Genomic DNA, 25,988 nt, shown 5'->3' with positions numbered 1-25,988 from the left:
TGGGCAACGGGCTCTAGGTGACTCTGCTTGAGCAGTGGGGCTGGACCAGATGACCTCCAGAGGCCCCTTCCAGCCTCAACCATTCTGTGATTCTGTAATGACTATTAGCTGATCAGTAAATGACAAGGGAGTGGAAAAAGGAAGGGACAGGAACATGTACAATCATTTCTGTATCACTTTGTTCTTTCTTCCCCATAGTCAGTCAAAAGCTGGAGAAAGAATGCTGTTTCCCTCTCTTAGCACTATGAAAATTTGGGAAGAAGCCCTCCCTTATCAATGCATGCAGGTCTGTGCAATCTCGATTCAGCATGACAAAAATCAATGCCTGAAACACTAAGAAATTATCATCTGGTGGATCTCTTAATAATCTTCACATCACAACAGAAATGTTTTCCAGAAACTCAAAAGCTCTGCTTAGTCAGATGCAAGTCACTCACCTCAAGCAAATACAAGCAAAACTAGTTTATGATGAATCTCAGATTTTCTTTTGGATAGACTGGTCCAGTTTAAGCTTAGACTATATTAATGTGAGAATCTGGGAAGGAAGGAAAGCCAAATCAGTTTCTTTCCACTAAAAACACAGAGGGGGGCACCTTCTAAGCAAGCTAGCACACGCTTTACTGTCCATTTGGCTGGTTAGTTTTTTGGGGTTTTGTTTTTTTAAAGCGTAATGGTACTTTAATGGCATATCTGCAAACATTTCCACTTTTTCTTTGGTAAATGCACTGAGGAAAGATTGACCCTCCACAACAACTGAAATGTACTCAGGCAGTTCTTTACAGGTATGCCTTTCCACTTCCACGCAGTCAAGGAGGAAAAATTTTGATTCTGAGAGTGGTAATAAAGACTAAGAATTTAATAGCATTCTAATACACAACTTAAATGTGTGTTTGCTGTTCTTCTAATCAGTGCATGACAGGAATAAATACAGAAAATGCAACTGTGATTGCACAGATTTAAGTATTAACTACAAGAAGTGGTAAATCATGGTGCTCTCAAGATTTTATGTAAAATGCACTGAATTAATTGAGTCTCCTTAGATTCCAATGGGCTTTGGCTGAGTCCCTTAATGATATTAAAATCCATCTGTTATTAAACATCATAGTGTACAAAAGCTGTGATTTGTAAATATCATTATGCAAAAGTTCAGGTCCACTCATGCTTCTCTTGAAGTCTGCAACATAATTTCTGTAGACATCAATAAGAATAGGTCTAGGATATCCATTTTTAATTGCACTGTATACAAGTATTGACAGAAGAATACAATACAGTAGTCACAAAATTAAAGAGGTTTCTATGAAACCTACAAAGAAGAGCAGCACAGAATCAATGAAGTAAAAGCAATATTTCAAAAAATAATAAATCAGACTTGGCAGATTTGGAAAACAGTACTGAGAAAAAGACAAATGAATTGGCACAGTTTAACAACCTAATTTCTAAGTGCACTTTATAATAACTCTCCTTACAAGCTGCTGTTTTCCCAGAAGATGATGACAAAAAGCCTCATTAGAACACCACTGTTTTATAGTGACAGGTTTTATTGCATTGCCAGCTGTGAATCTAAAAAAAAAAAGACAGCCCCCCAAAAAAACTCCTATAAAGGTTCCTAAAAACCCTGTTTTCTTTTGTTATTGTCAAAAAATAGCAACATAGCACTTCCATATGTTTGTGAATACCCACAATTCTATTTTTAAAAAAAATAGAAGTTAAAGAAAAGTGATTTTTGTCTTAGCTTCAAAAATAATGTAAAGAAACATTTAAGAACAAGATATTTCAATGACCAGAGAGATATGTACAATGTGATAGATTTGAGTCTAATCCTGCAAAAACATGTTCGTGAATGAAGACTTGAGAACCTGTTGATCCTGAGTAAGGGTAATTAAAGACTGGCAGGATCAGGCTCTTAGCTTCACCCATTATAAGCTTTTCCACCATCTGTCCCAGGCTAAAAAGTATAGATACAGTATATACTCTGTATACTGATTTATACAAAAGGTCTTTTACAGCTCTAACCCTGTTATTGCTAGGCTAAAAATGAACATTTGGAGCAAATTACATGAATCATAAAGGATAAAATTGAGATGCAGCTTCTGACGACTGAATTTCCACTTGAGCCATTTTAAATTGGGTACACTGTAGCCATTTGCGGAGCACAGATGAGCTATTGTTCATTTGTCCTGACCCCTGTAACATCCTTAGGCTGTGATGGTTGACATTGCTCTGGATGGCTTGGAGGCGTAGCTGGAGTCCAGCAGATAAATGCTGTTGAAATAATGCAAAACATTCAGTTTCTTTCCTCTAACACATACATTAATACAGCACTGTGAAAGGTATTGTTTGTTGGCCAGGGAAAGTTCCTCCACTGCTGCAGCGTCACGTTTCTTTCTTCCGCATCCTGCACTGTAGTGTTGCCATGAAAGGCAAATGTACAGAAACAAGTCCATACTGAGACCAACTCCAACACTTCTCATCACCAAAATTCTCTTGACTGGCAACCCACACTGATCCACCTTGTTCTCTCTCACAAACAGGGCCAGCTGGCACAGTTTTACCCAAGCAAGCAGGCTCACAATATCTGCTATAGAACCAAAGTCTATCTCCTGGGTCAAGAGTCCCAATCCTGATTTGTCAGGGGACTCTCAAGCCTAAGACATCAAGAAAACCACAACCAATCTCAGTAAACAGGGAGGAAAGGCCCTGCTGCAGAACCTGGTTAGAGGAAAGTGTTTCAGAAGGGAAAGGTAGAGCAGTACTGACTACAGGACAAGCATCCTAGCTGATGATGCTCTGTGTATGCTCACACCTGAGACCTTCAGGGCTGAGTCATCCAGTGCATCTGGATATGCTACAGTGATCTATTTTGAGTTTGGAGACCACATCTAGTGATCCTATTTTCAGAATTTACAGAAATGTGTAACACTAAGAATAAAAGGATAAGGTACTAGAAACAACTTACCTTTAGATTTGACTGTATCATTGGCAACCACATTGGTATGAGCTGTAAGAGAGGTATATATTGTTATTATACAAGTGACTGTAAACATGCTCCAGTTACTGTGAGACAGAGAAGGGTGTATCTAATGCATTTAGCTGTCCAAATGGACATAGCCTGAACCACAAATCTGAAAATGTGGTTATTTTTAAATTATGCATATGTTTTGGGGCAGGTAACTCTCAGAGGTAAAGATGCCAGCTTCCCTCATTTGCAGCTTGATGAATCACCAATAGCAATTACTGATATCCTGTTTAAGGCAACGATGAGAGTACAGAATAAAAACTTGTTAAAGGAAATCACTTCTTATTTCCTTTGTGAGGGTGTTTCTGTATGTGCAGGTGAGCAATACTGGAATAAATACAGTAAACATTCTGCATGGCAAGGTATACATCAAGAACTGAAAAAACATGCAGCAGAAGTTCCTAATAATAGGCCAGATATTTAAATGATAACCAGCATTTTATAAGCCACTAGTCACATCAATGCTTCATTGAAGAATGTGACCTATAGGCCTGGGAGCACAGGTAAAAATTCTAACTATCCCGAACGACAAGGCAAGGAGGTCTGCGAATCTGTCACCCACGACTGGACTGATACCTATTTCGGTCTCCTGCTCTTCAGACAACTTTTATTTCTGAGTAAGTATAACATGACAAGCTTATGGAAGACAGAGAGGCATTTCTAGCAAAAGTATTCATGTTCTCCAATATTAATTTAACCACTGAGGTTATTCTTCTAAAATGTTCCTCCAAATAGCATTAAAATTTGCAATTTGCCAGTTATGCTACCGGGAGCTGCAAGTTAAACCTAATCACTATTGACAACATTAGATAAAGTGCTGTTTCCCTTGTGCAAGGAACAATAATTGTTTCAATTTCAGTGCTGTTTTGCTGGAGAATCATATGCAGCTCTGTCAGGACTGATTACTTAGTCTACCACATGAAAAACCATATTCAAACCTCAGCATTTACAAATAGATGAATGCCAAAACAGCTGGAATGCAGCCAGATGCAGCAGACATGCGAGTTCTGTGCATCCTTCTGTGAGCTCTCACACTAACGAAGTGCTTAATAAGATCCAGTGACCACAAGTCCTGATGTGTTTTTTGGAGAGGAGGGACCAGGTAAGCATACTGAGAAGCCATGCTCCATGCCCCACTGCCATCAACAAAATGTCACTGAAAATTTCATCCAGCCTTAATGAAGTTCCTGTGGAACTAGCCAGTGGTGACAGGAGTGGTGTCAGAAGTATGTCAAGCAAGGAGGGAAGCTAGGCAGAAAACTCAGGGTACCCCTCTGCATCTGAACCAATTCACTGGACATCCTTTACAGTCAGCTGAGAGAATCAAGCACTTCTCACGTCCAGTTCGTCTTGTCCCAAAGCAGGTATCTAAAATAGATCAAGATGAATCATGTCCAAAAACACCTGTTTATCTCCACTGACTATAAAGGGCACTCACAGAAACTAGGTTATATTGATACCTACACTGTAGAGGTCTAAGGTTAGATACAGATCATTGTCCTCCAGCGCCACTTCTGTCTTCCAGAGTCTGGACACATTTAGGGAAACAAAACATTCTGCTGCAGGCACAAGCAAGCAAACCCTCCACTCCTACAGCTGCCCATTAGATAAATGAGACAAGAAGACATTTTTATTGAAACACTTGAGTTTTATTACCTAATTCCCAGCCAGCCTTTTCTTCACAAAGGAAGAATACATAAAGCTAGTTAGAAAGAACAGCTGGAAGAACAGACTACTGTCAGACACTGTCAATTTTTTGGAGTTTATATTTTCAACAGAATTATGTTGATTCTAGTGCAAGTTTTGATGGAAACCAGCCTGGAGAACCGGTTGGACACTGTGCTCTTCTGGTTCCCCAACTCTGCTGCCTGCCCAGTTCTCTAGAAGTCTACCCAGCAGCTGCTGAAGCTGCCTAAAACCCCTGGGTCTGTGGAAAAGACGTTGTGGTTTGCTGAGCTGCTCCTTTCACTACTGTAGGCTCCCAAATTCTTCAGAAATACATCTGATGGTCAGACAGACAGCTGTGATCAGCAAGGAGCTGGTGTCCATCATCAATGGCTGTCCTGAGATGGCTAGTTTCCCAGTTCCTTTGACACAGAAAAACAGGAGAAAAGCTGAACACTTTCATTTCAGCCCTCCTAAAGCAGCACACTTCCCCTCAGCGGAAAATATAATGAATTAAATATATATGTGGCTATGTGTGCATCTATGTAAATGTGTATCTCTCTCTCACTCCAACTTAGAAAAATAAATACATAATGGTTGAAATGTTTTCACAGGAAAGAAACTTTGTTTTCCTCACCAGATTGGTAAAGAAAGTCTAACATCAGATCCAAAAAATATCCTCTGAGAATACAAGGAATGGCTCAAAGACTATACAAAGCAATCAAGACATGTCTCAATGCTACCAGTGTTTAATTTAGTAGCAAAAAGGCCAACATAGTACCAGGAGGTAACCTCACAGCACCAACACAAGGAGGAGATGAAGGAGTGCTTATCTTGGGGATAAAGAAAGCTCTTTCAGTGAAGGAGAGCTGAGTTGTTTACGTCCTCTCTTTGTCTCTTGTTTTAGGACATATTTTCCCCTCACTTGTCATACAGGAAATGGACACCTAAGATAGCTGTCCCATAAATCACCTGGCATCATGTGACATGCACCACCTTCTCCTTGTGGTGCATTAAAAATATGTGGGTATTGAATCATGCAATGACTTCATTAACAAATGAAGTTTCTGCAACACCTGATTCCTTAGATGGAATAAAAGACACCGCAGTAAATATAATTATATGAATGATAAATGGTCAGGACTTATCAGTGCTACTGTGCTCACTTCCAAGAGGAAGTAATTGGAAATTAATTTTGCTGAATGAATCTCTGAAAGAGTGTTAAGAATGTTCTGTTTAAAAAAACCTCTCTCACTACACTATGGCCTTTCCTTCAGTGAAAACTACACCTTGTTTGACAGGCTTATATCTAAAATAAAGTAAAATAAAAAAAAGCATTAAAGCACAAGATAGAATTGTTTCATTATCAAAGGCAGGGCAATAAAAGATTGTCTAGAATAAAACAAGCTACCAAAAATCTGCCTAGTCAACTAACATTCAAAGAATTGTCATGCTTGCAGACTTCTGAAGTAGGAGTAACAAAGTTCCCATCTTCTTCATGCTGTTGAAGAAGAGACAGTCTCAAAGTTGATCTTTTTTTTTAATTATAGAGATGCCACTCACTTATTGGTTCCTGTGCGAATAAGCTTTACACTTCTGCCTCTTTGAAGGACTTCAAACATACAGTAAGTCTTTCCCCAAATCATGACACTTACTTTTCAGATCTACAATAAATATTTTTACAATTAGTTAGTTTTGAAAAAAATTAGTAACCTGGGACTATGGATCCTATAATGCTATTACGTATGTATATTGTTCCTGCAGGATTTTACTGTAGGGCTGAGTAAAGGGGATTTGGTCACCCAGATTCTTCTCTTCCATCTCTCATCCACTGAACATGAAAGAAAGCTTAGCACCTTAACTCTGAATTTCACAGGCTTATGAGCTTGATTTTGTAGTAATAACAACGTCCTTTTAACCTGATTTAGCATATTATTGATATATACTCTCAAATATAACCCCCTGAAAGCATTCATTTTAATTGTGACAGGAATTTGGCCCTAAAGGCCTCTGTTTTCACAGCCATTCTTCATCCTTGTCCAATTCTGCACATCCTGGACTGGCTGAAAGAGAAGCCCATATGTCTTCCAGGGACAGCCATGATCACTTTAACATCCCATAGTGACAGAGTTTCTGTAGTGAATCAAGTCATTACTGACTATAAATCTGTATTTTTATGATGAGTATGAATACTTTCATGCCAGTTGACATCAAGACCTTCAATTTTAGCTACTTTATTTTCAACTCCTGCTTGACCATAAAAGACGGGAGTAAAACAACAGTCAGAAGTTTCCTTTATGGCAACAGAAGCACTATATAAACTAACATATTTCAGTTAGATTCAGAGTGTGTTTAACTAACTACTTGATTTGTTGATATTTTATGTGAAAACTCCTTTCAGAATAACGCAATAGGAAAAAATGTAAAAAAGGGCTAGTAAAATCAATTTGTGCTTGTGAGCCTACCCCAGTCCTTTGGGAATCTGTTCTGAAAACGCTGTGGTGACCCACAGGAGTCTGACTACTGATTTCCAAAAAAAGAATGTTACATGAATGGAGCATGCAGGATTTGATTCTCTAACCAAAGAATACCCTGTTACACATCCTAGGGGAAGAAGAATCACTATCAAAATATATTTGAGTAAGTCAGACATGTAGGCATATAATAAGAAAACCACTGTGGCACGAAGTTTTTGTTATCAGTCTAAAAGAATGTGAGGATCAGAACAGTGAGGTGATCTGCAAAGGACATACGATGATTAAAAGCTAAAGGATGGCTGAAAATTGAGACAGTACCTAGAGGTTCTCAAAGTCAGTGACACCAGTTGAGTCTATTAGAGGAGTAAGACCATTGCATCAATATAAAGAGGAAGTAGATCAGAAGTTCATTTACAAAAAATCAGAACTTGGATTTGAGATTATGGTCTGGTCTTACTTCTTACCAGAGATTTTACTTTTTGTTATGCTCTACTAGGTTTTATTTCTGCCTTAGCATTCAACCTCAGCTTCTTCCACTTTCTTTTTTTGAGCGGGAGAGGAAGCAGAGGACAGCATGTCTAGAAATCACAATAGACAGGCAACATCATTAACTAAATTTTCATAGTTTGGTATGCCTACCTTTACAAAGATAGTAGAGTTGCATTCCTGTAAAGCCTCCATTAAACTAATCACATGCAGGCACACCATTTCCACCATCTTGAAAAAAAAACAAGCGTAAAACCAAATTAGTGTCCAGCATACCAGTTTTGTAAGCTAAGCCAACAGTCTCTAAAAAAGAATCTTCCTGCATTTGTTTGGCAGTTATACTGAATCACTAGATGTGCATTTATTAACCACTGACATATAAGATTAAATATTACATGAGCACGTAAGGGACATTTTTCTTTATTTAGTTTTCCCCTGATGTGGCAACACCTATCTGTTAAATATTTCAAAGTGCTTGATGTATTTTAATTCGTATCACACATCAAAACAAGTTGCCTTCAGCTTTGTTCTTTTCAGATGTCATAAATCCTTTTACATGCCTTTGCTGTGTAGTTCTCATCAATCAGTGTCAGAAACTGATATTTTTATTTACTCAATCTTTGAAAATGAACATACCCACAGAACCCATCTTTTTTCTCCCCATCAAAAGACAATTTATTGTTCTGAACTGGCAGCTAGTCCATAATTCTTTCATTTTGTACCATGAATTATGACAGATGAGAATATCAGTTATTTGGTAGTAGACAGCATTTTATGTTTTATATTGTGTAAATTCATAGCTACAAGACAAATACCCTGAGCCAGCAGTGAGTATTTACAGCACCTGTCTGAACTATGTGTAAATTCCCCTCAATAATAACAAACTTAGCTTTTACGTAGTGCTTTTCATCTTCAAAGCACTTTACAAACAGTGACTAATTAACCTCACAACACCCCTGTGGGACGGGCAAGTATTATTATCTACATTTCACAGAGCAATAGCTGAGGCAAAGAGTTTAATAACTTGCACTAAAGCCACATAATGAGATACTTTCAGAATAAGGATTGGAACTAGGGACTTCCAGGTCATATTCTTGTCCTAAGGCTTGACAAGAAGCCTTTGTGTCTGACTAAACAACTGGCTAGTGAGAAGCCTTGCGCAATGGCTCAATGTTCAGATGGAGACCAGTGACAAGCGGTGTCCCTCAGGGGTCCGTACTGGGGCCAGTGCTGTTCAATATCTTCATCAATGACATAGACAGTGGGATCGAGTGCACCCTCAGCAAGTTTGCAGATGACACCAAGCTGAGTGGTGCAGTCGACACGCCTGAGGGACGGGACGCCATCCAGAGGGACCTGGACAAGCTGGAGAAATGGTCCTGTGAGAACCTCATAAGGTTCAACAAGGACAAGTGCAGGGTCCTGCACCTGGGTCGGGGCAATCCCGTATCAATACAGGTATCAATAAAGGCTGGGGGATGAAGGGATTGAGTGCAGCCCTGCCAGGAAGGACTTGGGGGTACTAATAGACGAAAAGCTGGACATGAGCCGGCAATGTGCTCTCGCAGCCCAGAAAGCCAACCGTATCCTGGGCTACATCAAAAGAAGTGTGGCCAGCAGGGCGAGGGAGGTGATTCTGCCCCTCTATTCTGCTCTGGTGAGACCCCACCTGGAGTACTGCCTCCAGCTCTGGGGTCCTCAGTACAAGAAGGACGTAGGACTGTTGGAGAGGGTCCAGAGGAGGGCCACAAAAATGATCAGAGGGATGGAACACCTCTGCTATGAGGAAAGGCTGAAAGAGCTGGGGTTGTTCAGCCTGGAGAAGAGAAGGCTCTGGGGAGACCTTATTGAAGCCTTTCGGTACTTAAAGGGGGCTTATAGGAAAGATGGGGACAGACTTTTTAGCAGGGCCAATAGCGATAGGACAAGGGGTAATGGTTTTAAACTAAAAGAGGGTAGATGCAGACTGGACATAAGGAAGACATTTTTTACAATGAGGGTAATGAAACACTGGAATGGGTTGCCCAGAGAGATGGTAGATGCCCCATCCCTGGAAACAGTCAAGGCCAGGCTGGATGGGGCTGTGAGCAACCTGATCTGGTTGCAGATGTCCCTGCCAGTTGCAGGGGGGATGGACTAGGTGACCTTTAAAGGTCCCTTCCATCCCAAAGCATTCTATGATTCTATGATTTCCCTTTCATTCAAATGGAGCTTCATGAACTACTGCTCCCAACAGTGGCTTGTCAACCACAGAGATCTCACTAGATATCAGAGGCTACAATATCATTTAAAGACAGCTTTAGGTGGTCCTTGCCTGATATGGACAAGACATAAGGGAACAGTAACTGGTTCAAAGACATTCAAGTGCAGCCCATGCAATTACAATTGAAAGGGCAAAGGTCCATACCTGCCTTGGGGTGGAAGATGTTTCACATGGGGAAAAGGGAATTACATAAAATAATTTCCATATAGATAGCAGGTCTCCATTTAAAAAAGAAAAAAAACCCAACCAAAGAATGAAAATCCCAAACCTTAAGAGCACCTGACTTAAGAGGACTGGCCCACATATAAAGAATCCTTCTCACTCAAAGCTTGTATCAGGTTCTCCAGAGCCAAAACTACTAGTTACCATCTCAGTTAAAGTTTAAAAGTTTTGACAAGTCATGACAGACTTGTCATGACTTTCTGGAAAGTGCAAAACACAATACATCTTGCCCATCAGAAACAAGCTCTAAACCCTAATCCTGCAGAGAATCATTAGTCAATGGGAAGCAAAGGTAGCACCTATGAGAAGGCTGCTGGGACCCCTCTGGGTTCATATTGTACAAAGCTGCTCCAACAGCAGTGAGTAGTTGAGATAAATAAATGCTTAAAAGTTATTTCCAAAAAATGGTCTGGGCAATTTCTGGACAGAATGAACATTTCCCTTTCCAACCTTATCTCTAGAGATATCTCCTTCAAGTCATTCATTACTCAAAAATGTTTCCAGAGATATTTATGTAGCTTATTTTTGACGAGTAACCAATCGGTTATGAGTAGTCAAGTGTCAGCATTTATGTATTTTTTCACCATCACATGCTAAAAAATATTCAAATGAATATTCACGGAATTATCCTAAAACACTTAGTTGCTCCTGTAAGGCAGAGTCAGGCGAAACAATAGGACCACTGCGAAGAGCAGGAAGATACATAAAACGAGACCTGATGCAGGGAGCCCTTAATCCAACAAGCAGTGACTCTAGCTCTTGATTCTGTTTCAGGCAGACCCTGGCTAGATCCTGTTTCAGGGTCACTGTGAGGTTAAACCACTAGTTATTAGCTTTCCTTTTAATTTCTCAAAAGCATCAAAGTTGTTTTACGACGTTATTCGTAGTCCGATGTATTCCACTGAAACACAGCCAAGCCCTCTGAGTTTAATCTGTGCTAAATCTGTACACAGCACCTGACTCACCACTTTGTTATGTGCCATTAGCTGTAGGATGCTAGGTGTCACTCGGCTCCAGAACTCCAGGGCTGTAAGGATTGCTGTAAAGCTAAATTCGTTCTGATTTTGGACTGTCGGAGCTACTGCTGTTTGTTCACAATACACTGTCCAGAGCTGAGCAAATATAAATGCATGGAAGAGGGAACACATGTGCAGAACAGATGTCTGTAGAAACAGAAAATAGAGGAAAATGTTTATTTAAATAAGTGTATTGGGATACAATACAGGAGTGCTTTCATCAAAGCACTCCTCTGTCATGCATCCGACTGTGCAGTCTGGTCCTTCACTTCCCCACGTTTCCCCCCCATTAGGAACTAGCAAGTCAAGTACACTTGATAACATCTTCTCCATGTTTAAAAACTGTTTATATTTACAGACTAAAAACTGCATTTGCAAATACACACTCCCATGCAATCTTCGTGTATGGCATTAAGGCCAGACCCTTTAAAGAGAAGGTTAGCTTTGCAGAACAGCTACTCAGGACTAGTTCTGAGACTTTCTTGATGGAAAACTCCAGTGCAATCTGTGGAAGGCCTGGAGGCTCTGGCATGTATGACTGCGTTTCAAAGATGTTGCTGGGGTAAGATTCTGATCACCTGAAAGGAAGGCTATCGTACAAAATACATCATCTTACATCTGTTCTGTTAATCTGTCCATTTCTACCATGCTGGGACAGAACTGCTCACAGTCAAGGAAAGTGAGTTTTGGAAAGCTAACAGAGAATTCATTTTCCATACTCAAGCATGGCTCTTTGCTAATACGTGTTATATATCACAGCATCTGAACCGCCAGGAGTGCTGGACATTAACTACTTCATTATGAGAAAGATGCTTCTGGTCAGAGATGTTTTCTCAGTTTGCAAGTGCAACGGTGATTCATGCTCTGTGGCAGTATGACTGCACCAAACATTGCAATGGTTGCTTGGTAACTGGAAAGAGGTATTTGAAAGAGCAAAAAAAGGCCAAAGAAATGAATGGGAAGCGCCAGTGTCTTGGCTGGGTGAGGGGAAAGAAAGGGGGATTTCACGTACAAGATGAATGTGTGATCATCCTGCTTTTGTTGCTAATAAAGACCTGGCTGGTGTCAGAGTGCTGCTATATCTGTGTTAAACTACTGTCACAAATGGCTTATGATTTGCAATAACTCTTTTTGCACAGAGCACCTTGTGAAAAAAGTTGTGCTTGAACCATCACTGTTTGTAATTAACTTTTGATCATAACATTATTTATAGGTTATTCAATTCTACTATACAACTAGAATAAATAACTTTCTAGAGATTTGCTACAGAGATGGTCATTGCTAAAGCTTCAGTTTCGAATTCAGTTTTTCCTTCCTCACTCCTGTGCTGAGATATTTTGAAATAGTTGAATCTCAAACGTAATTGTACTGATTTCATCACCAGTTTTCTATGCATGAAGAACTACAGAGATTTCTTTCCCTAGATCCCAGGTTTCAATAAGGTTTTATCCCTCCTTTTTTCTTACGAAGAAATAAATAAGTGTTTCCAATAATAAGGCCAATATATAACACATCTCCACTTAAAACACAGAATCCCTTACCTTTGATTGCTCTGGAAACCCAATCAGAATAACAATAAGGTGGTCAGCAATTTGTGAACCCGCATCCAGTGGAATAGGCATGCAAGATGATGGAGAATTTGGACAGACAACATTGTGTGTCAGAGACCCCAGAAGTAGCCAGGACAGCAAACGAATGTGTGAGACACATTCTATGAACTCTTTGGGCCTGTCAAGAAAGAGTGGATTTTACAATGATGCTAAGTTTTCTGGTTTTCCCCAAAATATGGAGTCTCCTTATGCACACTAGGCAGATGCAGTCTCAGTGTGCTGGCGGCACAGATCACTGGTACAGCTTATGGGAAGACTAGAGCCACACAGAACTTAGTGGACTTGACGTACCATTAACAAGTCCAACAGAACATATTTGGAGGGTCTAAGAAATAGTCTCTATAAAAGGCTAAAACATTCACAGATTCACTGGTTCCATACACAGTGATTCTTCACACAGAAATCATCAGATGGGAAGGGTTGCCCAAGTGGAAATGCTCCTCTCAGCTCCCCTAGACAGCACACGGCTGACAGGGCGATGGCAGGAAATTCTTCATTCCACAGAGCTCCGAGGCAGGCGCCATGCCTTACTTCCACTGTGTTCCACTTCTCCATCGGTCAAGTGGAGTTAATTTCTACTTTCCTTAGCCTCTCCTTGGACATTCGGACTGCATGCTTTTGAGGGCAGGGACTATGCTTTTTTGTGACACTCAAGTATTCATCCACTATCTAGTGCAATGTCTAATTGTAAAGCAACGTGCTTATATAATCTAAAAAGGAATAACACTTTTCTGGTGCAATCTTGTCTTTAACCAGATGAAGTTACTATTTTTATCATCATATCAATAGGCTTACACTTACAGTTCTCACTCATTTGTACTCCATAATTTCAAAGGACATTTCCTATTGTATTCTCTATAATTCCCAAGATATTTTCTGTAATTCTAGGACTGGTCAAGTACCTGTGTGCTTTTCACTGTCTGTATCTAGATCGAGAATCAAGTTAATTTGCAGGGTAACACCAGTCAAGCCAATGGAGTTACCTCCACTGTCCCATTGGCATGTACTTTAAATATTGCCTTGATGAACTCCTCAGTTAAGGATCAGGGAGCTGCTGACCAGCTGTTTCAATGTCGCATGGCCGCCATTCCCTACTGCGAGTCTTATCTATGAAATCTGGCAATAAACACAGAATTATGTGAAGATTTCTAATTTATTTTAGTATTCCTGTTTGTGGAAAAGCATTCTCACCCTTGTTGCATTGCAGAAGGAGGATGGTAAAGCCAAGGCAAATATCGGATCACAGCTTTGTTGTCTCTGTGGTTTCCCCGTGTGATTTCCATAGCAGCAATCTGAGCTAAACCAACTTTCAGATGTCCACCAAACGTGTCTTCATGCAGTGGCTGAGAACAAGTCTTCATGTGACTCTGCAAGGCAAAGATCTGATTTCCTACTCTGAAGAGAGTATTCCACTTGAACTAAGTTCTTCCAAGCAACAGCATATTCTATTTCGTTTCCCTTCAATTCCTTTCTCAGGGTCTCTAACTGTGTCCACAAAACTACAGAGCAAAACTCAGAAACAGATTTTAAAAAATCCTCCAGTCTCTATATTAGCAACAGCTTTATGATGCAGATCTTTCCACAGAGGGCCACATTTTCAAGAGCCCACACAAAATATGAATTGTGCAAAAATGTATAGGCACCTTTTGTATCATCAAACTCAACAGCTGACGAATACAAACTAATGGTTGCACATCCAGACAGTTTAAGTGAAGATGAAAGAATTTAACCATTTAACAAGAAAGCACCTGGGCAGGAAATGCCTTCTCTGTGCAATATTCCATTTACATGTACAGAAAAAAGCTGTCACTCATTCACCAGCAATATGACTATGTTGCACTATTCAGCTGTTACAAATGCCTTTAAGCCCTGGAAATAAAAGGGCTAAACCTTTTACCAAGAAACATGCAAATATTTATGCTGGAAAGATAACTTATTATCCTGCTTTGTCAGCTCTAAGGAATGTTTCATTGGTGCTTCTTGAGATACTTCTATATTTCTAATTAAGCTAACTTTGCATTACCTTCTGTTACTAGACTAACAGAACACATGCTGCATGCATTTGCTTGCTTAAAGGAGAGCTATATGCTTTGCACAAGAAAATCCAGGTCGTCAGTTATTAAATTATTGTAACAGGAGAAAAATCAGTGGATCAATAATATTTTATAATGGATAAGTACCTGACCCCAGCAACTTACGCTCTCAAAAATCACTTACTTGAAGTCTCTTTCAAGAGAAAAAAAAAAAAAATGTACCAGCATGAATATCTGATAACTTTGTTATATAGGCAGGTAAAAAGGATAGACAGGTATGCAGACAGATACATTGTACTTCTTACAAAATGGTGCAATTTTCTAAATAAAATCTTGCGGAGCTTTACCAATTAAAATGCTATCCCAAAGGGAAAAAAGATAATAAACCAAACAGAAACAATAAATCGGAATGTGATTATCTTTAGAATTAACATTTATACCTTTTTTATAATGCAGTAGTTGCTAATATGCACGACTGAAAATAATTAACCTCTTTCAAAGAAATTATTCTCAGACATGAAAAATAAGACACTGGAAATGAATAAACAACTTTGACTATTTCTGTTCACTGAATTTCTACAGAGAGTAGAAGTTTCAAAATTTGAAAACCAAAATTAAACTTTTGCTGTTGGGATTGTTATTGGCCATATAAATCATATAGTATTCTTTGTGTTAGTTTGGTAGTCCAGATGCTGTTGATAATACATACTCATAGTAAGAAATTGTACAGCTGGATAATCTTAGGACTTGCTTCATAGGAACACCTGTGTTAATAAAACCCAAGTAACATAAGTAAATATATTAAATGAGCTCACAAGAATTTGAATCTACATGTTGTGAATTTGTTTAACATTCTGGCTATTTGTAAACTTAGAAATGCTTACAAATATTTTCCCAACTATGTTGGAACCACGGAATAAGTTTATCTATCTGGTCAGGTTAAATAAAAACTGCCTTTTCATCTTCCAAAGACAGCCAATGCTAATTCTTTACAATACCTAAAATTATGGTCATATTTGACTCTCCTATTACATTAATCTTGTTCTCAGATTCCTGTATTACATGGCTAAATCAAAACAACATGGTTTGTTGATCATCTGTAGATCATTTGGTTGTGATTTCTGGTTTTCCAATTTCTGGTTCTGATGCCAGACTACACATTTGGGAAGCTTCTCGCCTAATTTCAAAACATAAAAGTGAAGAACTGGGTAAAGTTTTAGTTCATTAGGACTACCTATAACCGTGTATAAAAATTTAATAAATAAGTAATCCTACTGAGCATTAGAAGTTATCATCTTATCAGACTTAAGCATTGTGAGAGCATTTCTAAAAATCAGGCTATAGTTCAAGGGAGAAGAGGCAGAAGGAAAAAGTGCAAATGGCAGAGAGCTTTCTACAGAAATATTTTACACAGGAGAGAGGATACCTGCAAGTATTTATAAATACATTTTCCCCATTCCTGGTTTCAGATAAGTTCATGTTTTTCTGTGGAACTGGCAAACCAGATGTTTCTCTCCCTCATTCATGACTCATTTGCCTACCTATTCTGAAAGCAGTCTGAACTGTAAGAGAAATGGGTGAATAACTTTAAACGATAGAGTGGGAAGGCAATCCAATTCAGCTGAAAATGATTAATTAGTCTGTGCTTTGAAGTAAATTTCTACTCCAGCACAAAAGGCCGCTTCCCTTATTAGAGTATTTTTTAAAAACTCAATGGGATTCAAGGCATATGGCCAACAGCGTAAGAATTTAACAAAAGGGATATTTTGTCCACTAAAACAAGCTTACTGTGAGTTTCAAGAGATACGAGTTTCAGTTTAGTTGGGATTCTTCTTCCTTCATGGTAAGTATTATTAACTTGCAATAAGGCGTCCCCTCTGAGGTACGAGGTGGGATGGAGGTGGCAGGCGGACAGTGAGCAAGTGAGTGTGCGAGAAACTAGCAGGGTAGAAGTTCTCATCTCATTGTTTCATAAATAAACTCCAGTATCAAAATCCGCTACAGGTTATCATTTATTCAGTCTTGCCTGCCACAGAATGCTTGCATGAACTTGTGGCATGAAACACGCTAGTGCCTTTCCAGTAACTTTCAGCAGAGGACTGGTGCAGCAGTAGAGGGGCCCTTTCAGGGAAACACTATACCGATTTATCAGGAAAACAGACCATCGACACCCTTTATTAGCAGATGCACTCTGTGTTATAGAAGCACAGTGGCTCTTGAGGTTAGAAACAAATGCAAGAGCTTGGTCAAAGAACTTCCCTAGAAGACCACATGTGCCAAAGCCCAGACACGTACGCCATGGCAATATGATTTGTACTAGCCAGGACAGGACAGCGCTGTTTTTCTGTATCATAAAAGCAGCTTGGCAGCTACTTGACTGTGCCCAGTGATGAAATGACCTCTTTCAGCTGACAAACTTCCCCTTGGATCACCGAGTTGCTGGTGTACAAGGACTAAAACTCTACTGCCAGATTTCATAAGAGACACAGGATTCCTCCAAAAGAGTGTAATTAGTTGTACAAGCAAGGAGGTTTATGTTTCCATGGGTTATATTAAACATGACTGCTTCTCACAGTGATTTTGATATGATTTTAGCTTATCATCAACATTTCAGAAAAGCTTATCATTAGGTTATCATCAACATTTCAGAAACATCAAGCCTGCATTTTTACTGTGTGCTCACCACATTTGAATCAGCCTCCATTTCAACACTGCATAAGCTACTTTTTACTGATCCACCAGAAGCGTCTAACCTATAACAGTACTAACATTTTTTAAAAAAGAAGGAAAAAACCCTTGTCAGTCATCCTCAAAGACTTCCAACCATTTCTCCCATGCAGGTTCACTACAGAAAACATATTTTTGTTAAAAAAGCACATGCACTTTAGACCAATGTATGCCCAGAACCAACCTTTAATTTGGTTAAGGTATGCATATCTGCAATGAAATCCAGCACTTCCCCAACATATTGCCTCATGCATTCCATTGCTGCTGTTCCACACTAGAACATAAAAGAAATAAGTTTAAGTACCAGGTTTTGAATATTTTCATGTTTTTGTCTTTGTTTCTTGTTCACCAGAACACAATTTGTCTGTCTCAAATTCTTTATTTTACTTCTTAGTTAGATTACTTTAATTAGGAATAGGTATTCTTTGATGTTTTTCTTCTTACTGTAATATGCCCTCTTATCTGACGATAGTATAAAAAGAGAGCCCAGTCACTGTAGCTTCTTCATGCACCATAAAATACTCTTACCTGTGACAGCAATAAAAGATTAACTAATGAAACTTTCAAGAATATCCTTGTCATGTCACCCTGAAATCTACAGTGGTCCAGAATCAAAGTCTTAAAAAATCAATGAGAGTTTAACAACTCAGTTCTTCAAGCAGCTGAACATTTCTGCAAGTGGAACCAATCAGCTACAATCCCAGAAAACAAAATTCAGTCACAGGCACAGATGCCCTTATGTTCCCATTAATCATGATGGAAAAACAGTTTAAATGACTGGCTTCAGGTATTTCATGTGTAAACACCGCTAAAATGAACATCACTGAAAATTAAGTGTTACTTTTTTTTCTTTTTTTAAACTAACAAATGTTTCTGGGATATTGCTGAAGCAAAATAATTCAAAATACAGCATTCTAATGGCACTTAGCTAGTTGCAATTTTCAAAAGGGGAGGCAAGGACTATAAGGATAAATGAAATCCTTCATGAACTGCTCCAAGTTTGACCATAAAGATGTAAGCATTGAGAAGCGACCTGTGTGAACGACCTCAAAGGGAAAACAAAAGGACTCAATGTAGTGCTTGTGGTATTCCCACATTACAAATTTTCATAATGCTTTTCCTAGAACACAGCAAGAACTGTGAATCTGGCCTTTGGCTAGTACAAGATACGCCCAAGGTGCGCAAAGCAGTCAACGGAACAAAGCTGTCGGATTAAATAAAGGCTTTGAACAGACCAGAGAACCCTGGAGAGAAGCTTTCAGAAGGTGATACAGCTGACCCACTAAGTATCATATAAACTCCTGTTTACATGTTAATAGTCTGAAGTGAAGATAATGCTAGCTGAATTCAAGGGGACCTATGAATACTCCATTCCTGGGGGCCAAGTAAAAGCAATGCTTAACTTTTGGGGCTAAATGAAGAAATTATCTAATCGGGTATCTTTTTGAAGTCGCCAAAAACTGCTGTATCCAAAGTCATAGGCTCAGGGCAAAACATTGCAGTAAAGTTTACAAGGGAAAACTGCTCCTCTTTGACCTCTATTTAATTACCTACGCTTTGAAGCACAGAAGCTGATTACCCTATTTGAGTATACAAATGAACCAGATTTAGTTTTGATCACAAAATTATTAAGCCATAATTGAGTTTTAGTGGCTGAAATTTGAAAAACTGCTAGCATTCTATTTTTAAGCAACTGACCTGGGCACTTCTCATTTTTGTATGTTAATATCAGTCTACACGGTGTTGAACTATACCACCTTCTGGCTTTTCAAATGCTATGCCTGTCAGTTCCCTTGACAGAATAACAAACAGTAAAACAAGGTCACTGGCAGCCCTGTCAGCATATCCTCCATCCAGTTTAGATGAACTAAGGATTCCACATGGGTTCTAAAATATTGAATAATAGAATTACAAAAGACACTATACTCAGATCTCAGATCTCTCAGATAATGCTCAGTTGCAAAAAACTTCTCTCCAACCATCTATTCTGTTTCATTCAAGTAGCAGGCAGTCTGATTCTCTATGATTTCTTCTGAAATGATCGCTTTCCTATCATACGTTGTAACACCAATGTTAGTCTAACTATTTAAAGCAAGGATTAATTAAAATATTCTGTTGGGAGGAAAAGTGCTATTAAAGATTTGCATTAAAAAAATCACACACTTCAGAAGATATATGGGAAAGATCCTGTTAGGTCACTCCTAAAGCTGACAGAGACACACATATAGGGAAACGAGTTTTCCTCAGCTTGTGAACCAGACCTGGGCTAACCCTCATCCATCTGTTTGGGTACTCAGTCACATGTGTCACGGAACAAGTCAAGACCTCCAATCATGCTACTTCCTCACATATTCATCAGGTGCATATTCAGCACCTAGGCAATTATGAGTATTGGCAGTTTAGCTACATTCATCTGCAGGATATAGATGAATGCCTTATACATTACCAGAAAAATACCATTAACTCCCTTCTTTAACCAGATAATCTTTTGTGAGAACGGAGGAAATGGCTTGTAGCTTTCTTCCCTGCTACCATTTTTTGAGGCATTCAGCTGGTCTGTTCCCCACACATTGACTTCTTGATCGCAGGCTCCAGCTAAAGTCAGTTACATCACTAAAGATTATCAGTGAAAGTAAGGGAAGCAGCATCAAGTTCAGAACTCTTCCAACATTAATAAAAAGGAAGAAGCATCTCAACCTCTGCCTGCAATACACCTTGCCAACCAGAAGAGAAATTAAACGGAAAGAACACTAAAACAAAGCAAAATGAGCTGAATAAGATGCATTTTTTAAAAACCAAAACTAAGAGATGGAGTTTGATTCAGTACTTACTCCAGGCATAGAGGCAATCATCTGTTTATGCAAGATCGTTGACTCAGCTAGTTTTGTTCCAGCATCTGCACAAACAAACTAAGAAGAAATTAAAGACAAGTCATTTTTTAATTATTTTGGAGCAACCTGAAGACACTAATAAGTTATTCAGCACTTTATTAAAATCAGTTCAGATCTCTTCTTGCTTTTATTCATGGCAATTTGCCTTTAGAGCTCTCTTTCTTTATAAACAACCTAGTTAACGCACCATTATAAATGAGCTAATTTTAATGAAAAAAATCTGACTTTAATGTACTTAATTAACAAATATATGCTGTGCAAAAGCAATTTGAAGAAAATTATATAACAAATCAGACTTTCTTTATGAGCAAAAATATATATCTTTGCTATTCCTTGCATATATCACGTGTTCCTCTTTCATTATAGAGTAAACCATGATAGAGAATGATAAGGCAGCATGCCATGTTCTTCACTGTGATATTACAACACTTTCACTTAAGTTCTACAACGATGAATTTTGAAGTTGAGAACATACTGGTATGGTTTGGTATAACCTCTGCATAATACAGGCCACAATACTACAAAAATACAAGCTGTTTCTGAGAGAAGGTCAGTATCATTCTGTTATAGTAGAATATCTCTAATTGCTTTTCTTATGATTTTATTTTCCTTGGGGTTTTTTTGCACTTCTTTTTATTTCCAGAACCCTTGACTCAAAATCTCTGATGTCCACATCATTCATACATTAGACCTGCTAACACTGTTATTTAATCATTATAAGCTTCAATAATGCATTGGACACCCTCCTGCAGATGATTTGCTTGTTCCTACAACTTGTTGTCCTAATATTGTATTTGCACTTTAGCAATTTCTGTCCATTGTGATGCAATGTACTTTCTAAGAAAGAGCAGACAGAAAACAACTGTCAAACTAAGGTCTAAGCCTTAATTTTCTTTCTTGAAAATGAATACCGTGGTACCTCCACAAACTGAGACAGAAACTCACTACACAATGTATTTTGCAATTGTTTGACGCATGTGTGTTAGCGGTACTCTCAGTGACTGACCGCTCTTCTTGAAAATATTTCCAAATATCCTTTACAGACCTAGAATTTACTGTTACACTTCCACGAGCTTTACCTTTCAATGACAGATTTAATCTGAACTCAGAATTCCTACCAAGACTTGGAATCTACTCAACTTATGTCTTGACAAAGTCTGTTCTTTGGCATAAATACTAGAAAGACATACCCAAGTTTAGATTAATAATCATCTAATTAGGTATCCTCAGACATAGGCCTGGCTCCAGTTGCCTCTTCTTCTGGTTAGAATTTATTTTACACCAGAATAAGCCAAATGGAAATAAAACAAGAGTCTAACTCATATTTCAGTTGAGAGATAGCCTGGTGCTCTTCTGTACCACAGCTCTAATAATTACATGGGAAGCAAAAGAAAGCCTTAGGGATATGGACTGTATCAATCCAGTAAAGACAGTTGAGTCTTAGTTCAGACAGCAACCATGACTCTTCACCTCTCTTTTAAAAGAAGGACCATTAATGGACTCAGGCAAATGGATGACAGATTTTCTCCTAATGCACCCTATCTCAGAAAGAGCAATGCTGACCCTGGGTATGCCGGACTACAGATATGTTATTTTCCTGTGTGAAGGATTTCTCAGTCAACCATTTGTGTGTAGATTAGGGTTCCCTTGTACTACACCAGCTGCAAAAAAGGACCATAATTCCCTGAAGAATCTGGCTGAGTATATTTAGCATCCAACAGTGAGTTCAGTGCACTGCTACAGACATTGTAGAACAATCACCATATAAGTCAACAAAAAACCCTTGCCAAAGACAAATGTCATTTATTTCAGACAACATTTTCTTTTAAGAACAATAATAAGAAGCAGCATCCAAAGCAACCTCTGCTGGCCTCCTGTAAGCTTTCTACATCTTTTGCACAGAGGAGTGTGGGTTAAATAACAGATATTAATTTATACGTGAAAAACAGCTGACAATCTCCATTCCGTTTCTAATGAATAATTAGGCCTTTTTTAGCTTATATATCTCATCATCCCAGTTCCAGGGATCCTTCCTAAAGTTGCAATGCAGTCAAAAGAGGATGGGGAAACCAAACTCAAAATGAAAAATTTCTTACATTTCCAGTCCAATTCACTGTCATTTATGTTGTCTCCCTCTACAAATACTATAATACATTAAGACGTCACTGACAAGAGATTTAATGTCAGCCATATGTAAAGAACAAAGGAAAGAAAAATACCCCCACACTGCAAAAAGATGAGAAAGGAGCAAATAATTGCCATGCCTCTTGCTAGCATTGTCTGGTGAGATACAGCTGCAGAATAATGTCTAAATGGGAATGTCTGCTGACTGTAGTGAATTATCTATATACCATAATCTATCTATATTATACCTCCATTCATAATCAGAGTTTTTAAAATATATATTCTTATAAACATATTATATGCAACTTTAAATCCTTCCATCCAGTAATTTGTAGACCAGATCTTCACAGAAACATAAACTGGAACCACTAGATATACACTAATTTACATTAGCTGAAGGTCCGGCCCAAAATAGGAGTCATCTAAACAAAACAGATCAGATGATACACTGAACCTCAGAGCCTGACTGAACAAGCAAATCCTAATGAGACAGTAATATAATTTGAAGTCAATGGAAATCCTGAAGATCTGTGCTGGTGAAACGTGAGCGGGAGAAAAGTACTGGGAAACAAAATGCTGGGTGAAGAAGCAGTTCCTATGGAAACCCATGGAACAGCAGCATGTACATGATGGCTTTCATTTGCTAGGACAAATCAAGGAGACAGACTTTCTGTAGCCTTTATCATTCAGGACACCTATGCAATGATTGGGGTGATCTGGTTAAAATTCTCATTCTTTGTAAAGTGGGATAAAGTTAACTCTCATCTTAGCACTGCTGTCACCAGTGACATTGATGGCACCATGTAATCTGGATCAATGTGGGTGTCAACTGTACATTCCTAGGAATTCCTTTGTTAGTCAGCCCACGACTGATCTATCATTAAAGTGCTCCGAGCTCCTTTGCTATTGTGAACATTTTGACTGAATCTCTATATTCTGTGTGCACTGTCTGTACAGAATCTTGTATATAGCCTAACACATCCATGAGGACGTGACTGTCTTGGAAATGAAAACCGTTTCCATTTGGTGCTGTGTTAACCCTGCTACAGCTTTAGGGATTCAAAACCATACAATTTGAATTAATATTGTAGTGGCTTTGTGTGGTAAAGAGGTGAACCGATCCCTTTGTTCTATTAATGATACCAAAAAAATTAAAATAATCAGATACATATGTGTTTTTACTAGTAGGTTTCTTAAATTACAATGGTGCTTAAGATGGGCTTAGTGGTTACTATGGTATTTAAATTCAGGAGGCTGTTGAATGATTCAGACCACATACTACTGAGGGCTGCCAATTTGCACAGTCAATGGGAGAAGTAGTCATCATGCCTCCAGTAGGCATCTACGGCAGATGGTCTGAATACAACCCCTATTCTTTACTACTGACTGCATAAAAACAGAAGCTGGCTGCTTTGGATAGCAGGAAATATGAATCACTTCATCAGCCTCTGAAAGAGAGACATGATAAAAGGCATTTATATCCACATTAGGTGCTGTTGTGTAAGGTATGAATACATCCCAAAGTGAATACAGCATATGGGAACAGGGCTAGGATGAAAACCCAGTCAATTATCATTTTATCTTTATGAGATAAAGATAATGTAAGAGAGAGTTTTGCTTACTGTGTCTACCAGGTGATTGACTCAATGTGAAGGACGAGTGTTTACCAGTTAAATCCCACTGCCAAAACTGATGTGGAATGCTTACGTTCTCAAATGAGGAATTCAGGATTGACTAGACTGTGGGATTGTCACCCTTTGGGGTAGCCATAGGACTGAGCTATACAATGATGCAATGCAGAAAAATTGCTCTATTCTGTAATTGTCGTGGTTTAACCCCAGCTGGCAACTAAGGACCACACAACCGCTCACTCACTCCCCCCAGTGGGGTGGGGGAGAGAATCAAAAGAGTAAAAGTGAGAAAACTTGTGAGTTGAGATAAAGACAGTTTAATAAATAAAGCAAAAGCCGCACGCGCAAGCAAAGCAAAACAAGGAATTCATTCACTACTTCCCATTGGCAGGCAAGTGTTCAGCCACCTCCAGGAAAGCAGGGTTCCATCACGTCTAACAGTCACGTGGGAAGACAAATGCCATCACTCCAAACATTCCCCCCTTCCTTCTTCTTCCCCCAGCTCTATATGTTGAGCATGACATCATATGGTATGGAATAGCCCTTTGGTCAGTTGGGGTCAGCTGTCCCAGCTGTGTCCCCTCCCAACTTCTTGTGTCCCCCAACCTGCTCGCGGGTGGGGTGAGAGGCAGAAAAGGCCTTGACTCTGTGTAAGCACTGCTCAGCAGTAACTAAACCATGCCTGTGTTATCAATACTGTTTTCAGCTCAAATCCAAAACCTAGCCCCATACTAGCTACTATAAAGAAAATTAATTCTATCCCAGCCAAAACCAGCACAGTAATACAGGAAAAGTCAGTTCAAGTCAACAAACACCAATGCACATGGTATCAAGCTGCATCACTGCACCCATAAGACAGACAGAGGTTGGTGGTTGTTAAGTTATTTGATGGTCTTGGCTAGGACCGAAAAAAGACGTCTGGGCTTAAAAAAAAAAAAAAAAAGGCAAATTTCTGCTTTTTAAATTAAAATGGATTTAAAAAAATAACCCTTTACCATGAAAAGAAAAAGACCCAAGTGTTATTCTTCCCCGCTTCAACTTCTTCTCCTAACACTGATGGCATAATAATTGTTTTCAGAGTTATCCTAACTGCTATATAATTTCACTTGTCAGTATTATTTCTCTGTCAACTGGCAACCACTTATTTACTATGAGTAATGTACCAATACTCAAAAGAAAATGAGCCCATAGTAAGCTATATGAAGCTTTGGCCCCATAACAGGAGGGGAAAGAGTGAATGGAACTGTGATGCTTGGAGCATTATGAATGATCTACACAACAAACATCTTGCCTGAACTTTATGGAGTGCTGTTATGCTGGTCCCCTGTCATTTAAAGTTACTAAATGCATATAATGGTTAGCTCATTGTAAGCAATGAACCCACTACCTGTGATTAAAATTGATGGGCTTCAGTAAATTGTTTTTGTGGGACAGCTTGTGGTGCCAAACAGTGCCACACTCAGCATTTTGGAGGCAGAAAGATTTTTCACAAGTTTGTATCTTACTTCCTCAGATTTTCCTATGAAAAAGCTAGCTTAACTCCTACCTCAGCCAGCCACAGAATGAAAGGAACAGAAATATTGCCTGTGTATTCTTTGCTGGAAAATTCCATGTTAAAAGAGAATGGCCTTCAGGGACTGGAGACAGCTTACTGCCTCCCTGAATAGACAGAAACTGAGTTCACCCCTTCCCACACAAACTGCTCACTGGCTTTGGGGCTATGATATGAAGACGAGGCAGCAGCTGGGGCAGCTGCCCCCTTGGACATGGTATGAAGCTCAATGGACTCGATCCTTATGGGTCCCTTCCACCTCGAGACATATTCTG

At 39.0% G+C, this 25,988-nt stretch overlaps 1 protein-coding gene across 15 annotated transcripts in view; it reads right to left on the bottom strand.

Annotated features, from left to right (window-relative positions):
- Positions 1-1,067: 1,067 nt before the first annotated feature.
- The window catches only part of UNC79 (unc-79 subunit of NALCN channel complex), a 116,337-nt gene continuing 91,416 nt past the window's right edge, over positions 1,068-25,988 (bottom strand). For 13 of the 15 annotated variants that reach the window (XM_087747580.1, XM_087747581.1, XM_087747586.1 and 10 more), the window contains 8 exons: positions 20,347-20,424; positions 17,700-17,789; positions 13,947-14,122; positions 12,687-12,873; positions 11,095-11,292; positions 7,798-7,875; positions 2,957-2,998; positions 1,068-2,262 (listed from right to left, as the gene is read on the bottom strand). In XM_087747580.1, coding sequence (XP_087603706.1) covers positions 2,062-2,262; positions 2,957-2,998; positions 7,798-7,875; positions 11,095-11,292; positions 12,687-12,873; positions 13,947-14,122; positions 17,700-17,789; positions 20,347-20,424 — 1,050 coding nt within the window. In that variant the 3' untranslated portion in view covers positions 1,068-2,061. Of the gene's footprint in view, positions 2,263-2,956; positions 2,999-4,839; positions 5,104-6,077; positions 6,346-7,797; positions 7,876-11,094; positions 11,293-12,686; positions 12,874-13,946; positions 14,123-17,699; positions 17,790-20,346; positions 20,425-25,988 lie in introns of those variants that run through there. The other 2 variants (XM_087747583.1, XM_087747584.1) reach the window with 2 other exon arrangements.

The sequence above is a fragment of the Nipponia nippon genome, unplaced genomic scaffold (assembly GCF_047370975.1).
Source record: "Nipponia nippon isolate SJK-2023a ecotype South Korea unplaced genomic scaffold, ASM4737097v1 scaffold_11, whole genome shotgun sequence".
NCBI classification, from domain to species: Eukaryota; Metazoa; Chordata; class Aves; order Pelecaniformes; family Threskiornithidae; genus Nipponia; species Nipponia nippon.
Note: the sequence above shows the minus strand (reverse complement) of the source record. Positions and strands in the feature narration are given on the sequence as shown.